The sequence below is a fragment of the Ipomoea triloba genome, chromosome 1 (genome assembly GCF_003576645.1).
Source record: "Ipomoea triloba cultivar NCNSP0323 chromosome 1, ASM357664v1".
Classification (NCBI taxonomy): domain Eukaryota; kingdom Viridiplantae; phylum Streptophyta; class Magnoliopsida; order Solanales; family Convolvulaceae; genus Ipomoea; species Ipomoea triloba.
In genome coordinates, this window is record NC_044916.1 from 18,926,498 (window position 1) to 18,931,198 (window position 4,701).

The 4,701-nt window shown below is 40.2% G+C and overlaps 1 protein-coding gene across 1 annotated transcript; it reads left to right on the plus strand.

The window, feature by feature from the left end:
- The first annotated feature begins 2,670 nt into the window (after positions 1-2,670).
- LOC116009834 lies at positions 2,671-4,266 on the plus strand. Its single transcript, XM_031248984.1, has one exon. It carries the CDS (start codon positions 2,671-2,673, stop codon positions 4,264-4,266), a length of 1,596 nt encoding a protein of 531 aa, XP_031104844.1.
- Positions 4,267-4,701: the final 435 nt, after the last annotated feature.

Below are 4,701 nucleotides of genomic sequence, written 5' to 3' on the forward strand. Positions count from 1 at the left end.
GTTATGCAATTTGTGTTTAATGTTGATGATGCTTGTGATTAAGGATCCAATTGCTTGTTTCATTTGCCACATTTGTATCTTGATGGAAGTTAGGATATAATCTAGGGCACACACAATTGCACCTTGCTTGCACCTCTTGGGAAAGAGTGTTTATGATATAATTTCAATTGTGCATATTTTTCTAATGATTTTTGAATCAACTTGTGAGCTTAGATGGATTAAATTGCTAGCTTCTATGCATTTTCCTTGCTTTCTCAATTAGATATGGTTTCATCCTTGATTTGAGTGTTTTATGGTGTTTGTTAGTGTTTTGAAACCATTTTAGATCAAATGCAAAGCAAGGGAACATTTAAGGGCATGTTTGGGAGTCAAAATGGATGAAGAATGCTTACATTGAGGCCGCAACGCGTCCAGGATCAAATTAGACATGTCCAGAATTTTGAGCCAAGGTCAGGGCTCGACGCGTCGAGAATGTGCTGTAGCAATTTCTGAAAAAATAACCGAGGCTCGACGCGTCGAGCCCCATTCTCGACGCGTCGAGAATCCTGTGACAACACAAAAATCTGCTACACGGAATTGCCTATTTTGCCCCTATTTTTGGCTCCCACTATATAAAGCTCATTTTCCCAAAACCCTAGAGCTAACCTGTATTTTTGGAGGCAAGAGGAGTGAGAGTAAAGGGTGTCTTCCTCCCCAAGGAGGCAAGGAGGGATCCACCACTTTTGGAAAAGATATTCACCATCAAGGAGCTACAAGAGCTTTGGAGGAACAAGGAGAGGCTAGGAAGACTACATTCGGGAGAATCTCTTCCCCTTTTCCTTTACTTTGATAGCTTTTGTAAACTCTTTAATATTTTTGCTTTAAATTCTATACTAGCCATGAGTGGCTAAATCTTATTATGGATTTTTGGGTGATAGGTGTTTATGAATCCTATTTGCCTTGTTCTTCATGATTAATGATATGTTTATATTTGGGTTTTATACTTATGATGCAATTGTGATTTCTATTGTGATGCTTGTGATTAAAGGCCTAAATTACTTGTATCTTGCTATAGTTTTGTCTTGATGGGAGTTAGGGCATAGACTAGAGCACTCACTTTTGCACTTGACTTTTGCACCTTGGGATAGGGCAAACTTGTTAAGGGATTTTATCTAGGTTGCTTGTTCTTGATCAGTTCTTTATTGTGGGTTTGAATTATGGGAGTAATTCCTTCCCCTTTGTGAATGCAATCATCCTCTTTTGTTAGAACCCGAATTACATATCTCACCTTAGTATGGCATTAGGAGATTAAACACTTAAACCCGGAAATCCCATCTCTTCCTCTATTTGTTTCCATCATTTAAGCTTTCTTATTTCTTGTTTATTACAATATATCCTATCGTTCGAACACCAATTTCGTTAGGATTAGCTTCACAAGAATATGTTAGTAACTAGTGTTCGGTACGCCCCGCTTCCCAGTGGATCGATACCCCGGAATACTCCGGGTATTTGAATTGTTATAAAATATGCTGCAATCAAATTGGCGCCGTTGCCGGGGAAGTGGCGTTTTAGTATTGAGATTAGTGAAGTTTTATTCTGGGAGTCTAATCCTTTTTTTTTCTTTTATTTCTACTTACCCGTAACAAATTTTTCTTTGTTTAGTTGTGATCTCGTGTTCTAGGTACTTGTTGCATGCAAACACAGTCATCGGGGAAAAAAGGATTGCTACCTTTGGACCTTGAGATTGAAAAGAGAGCAAAGTACTTTAGAAAGCAAAGAAAGATGGCACAAGCTCAAGGAAATATCAATGTAAATCTTAATGGAGGTGGAAATGGAAATGGCAATGGAAATGGAAAAGGTGATGGGAATGGAGTTAATCAACCCCCACCGGTTAGGAGAGCTATGTCCGATTATATTGCACCCGATTTGGAAGAACGTGATAGTATCAACATTCCGGGTGTTGAGGCCAACAATTTCGAAATCAATCCGGCGATAATACAAATGGTTGCATCGGATCAATTCGGAGGATCACCCATGGAAGATCCAAATGCTCATATTACAAAATTCCTCCGAATTTGTAGTACTTTTAAGATGAACGGAGTTCCTGCTGAAGCAATCAAACTCCGACTCTTTCCATTTTCAGTGAGGGATAAAGCTCACGGTTGGCTCATCTCCTTTCCGGCTAATTATTTTGATAGTTGGGACCAGCTTCACCGGGAATTCTTGAAGAAGTTCTACCCAATCTCAAAGACTCAAAGGATGAGAAGAGCAATCCAAAACTTCAAGCAATTGCCGAATGAGTCCTTAGCCGAGTCATGGGAAAGATTTAAAGATTTAAGAAGACAATGTCCACACCATGGTATACAAAGTTGGGATCTAATGATGGCCTTCTATGAGGGATTATTTGAAACTTCAAGGACTTTGGTGGATGCATCTTCGGGAGGTTCATTCAAGGTCTTGGAACCTATTCAAGCCGAAGAATTGTTAGAAAAAATTGCAATGAACGGTTCTACTTGGTACTCCAATAGATCTTCACAAAGATTGGGAGGAGGTATTCGTGAAGTGGAGCAAATATCCGCTTTATCGGCTAAAGTGGATAATGTTGCAACAATGGTGCAAAAGCTAGCTCAAATCACTCTTCAAAAGTGAAATGTGAGCTATGTTTCTACTCCTTCTCCCTCAAGACAAGTGATGATTTGTGATCTTTGCGGTGGAGGGCACAATTTGGGTGAATGCCTTAATGAAGACACCAATTCTCAATCTTCCGTGGAACATATTGACTTGGTGGGATATAATAGGCCACAACAATCTTTTCAACCTCAAGGAGCCTATAATCCTAATACCTCAAGGAATCATCCCGGTTTTTCTTGGAGCAACCCAATGGGGGTGGCAAATCCCCAACATTTTGGTAATAGAGGATCTCCACCGGGGTTTCAAGGGCAATCAAATTATAGAGGAGCCCCACCACAACAATTTAGGCCAACTCAAGGATTTCAACCCCAAGTTCCGACTATTCAACCAAGTCCACCACTACCTACTTTGGAAGCTCCACCTCCACCAAATTGGGAAGCTATGATGCAAATGATGCTTAAATCTCAATTGCAAAGTGAGGAGAGATACAAACAAATGTCCGAAAAGCTAGATCAATTGAGTGCTCACAACAAGATGCTAGAAAGACAAATTGCAAATCAAGCTTCTACTTCTACCACCAAAGTAATGGGGAAGTTGCCCGCTTGTCCCGAGAATCTAAGAGAGCATGTCAATGCCAATGTAACAAGAAGTGGCAAGAAACTTGAAGAACCAACTCTTCCGATTGACAAACCAAGGCCAAGCAAAATCGTTGATGTTGAAATTGAAGAGAGACTTGAGGAAGAAGAGGCTAACCATCCTGTTTTGAATGCGAGCCCTCAAAGTCACGAAAAATATGAAAAAGAGAAGCCCGAGAGAAAGTATGTGCCACCACTTCCATTCCCTCAAAAATTTCAAAAGCAAGCCAAAGATAGTAGATGGAAAAAATTCTTGGATATTGTTGAAAATTTGAAAGTCTCTATCCCGTTGCTCGATTTGCTCACCCAAACACCTTCTTATGAGAAGTTTTTAAGGGAGATTATATCTAAAAAGAGAAAGTTTGGTGATCAAGAAATGATTGCAATGACACAAGAGTACCGGGCCTTAACATGTGAAGAGGGAAGGTTTCCAACAAAGCATAGAGATCCGGGAAGATTTACAATTCCATGTGTTATTGGTGGCTCCACAATCAATAGATCACTTTGTGATTTAGGAGCAAGTGTTAATGTCATGCCTTTATCTCTTTGCAAGAAGCTCAATTTGGGAGAGCCACAACCGGTCGAATGCACACTTCAATTTGCCGACCAGTCAACCAAAAATCCTATTGGAATTCTTGAGGATGTTCCCGTTCGTGTTGACAAGTATTTTGTGCCTTGTGACTTCGTGGTAATGGATATTCGAGAAGATCCCTACACTCCAATCATTTTAGGGAGACCTTTCTTGGCCACAACGGGAGCAATAATTGATGCACGGAAAGGATCAATGATCTTTGATTTTGGAGAAGAGAAAGTGTCGTTCAATGTTCTTGAAGATCCTAATTCTCGTGTTATTGAAAGGTGTTATAGGGCCGATGTTATGGGTGGCAAGACTCGTGATGGAGATGCTAATTTTACACATGTGGAGAAAGTCGACAAAGGATGTCTTTTGGGATGCAAAGCTTGTGTTGGGAACTTCAATGAGGCTAGTGATGGTGGTAGCCTCAAGGATCAACCCGGATGAATTATGAAAAAGGGGTCGAGCTTATGACCTTAAACAAGCGCTTCTTGGGAGGTAACCCAAGCCTTTTAATTTCTTGCATTTTAATTTTTGCTAGTTTAATTTGCATGATGGATTGTGAATAATGAATTTGGGTGTTACTTGCTTTATTTTGAAATTGCATGATCCTAAATGAATTTTTGAAAATCTTTGAGCCTTTAGTTCTTGGTGTTTATATGGTTTTGGAGTTGAATCTTTGCTTGTTGAGTGTTGTTTCGGTGTTGGATGTTAGCTTGGTATGTTACAGTTGAAATCTGTGGATTTTTGCACTCTGAACAGTTTCGATGCGTCGAGAACCATTCTCGACGCGTCGAAGATCTGCCGAATGAATTTTACGAAATACCTGTAGGGCTCGACGCGTCGAGACCCCGTGGTCAACTCTTGACCGAGTGTTTTAGA

Bases quoted from the DNA above. Each gene is read 5' to 3' on its own strand.
- LOC116009834 (XM_031248984.1), top strand. From the start codon at position 2,671: ATGATTTGTGATCTTTGCGGTGGAGGGCACAATTTGGGTGAATGCCTT.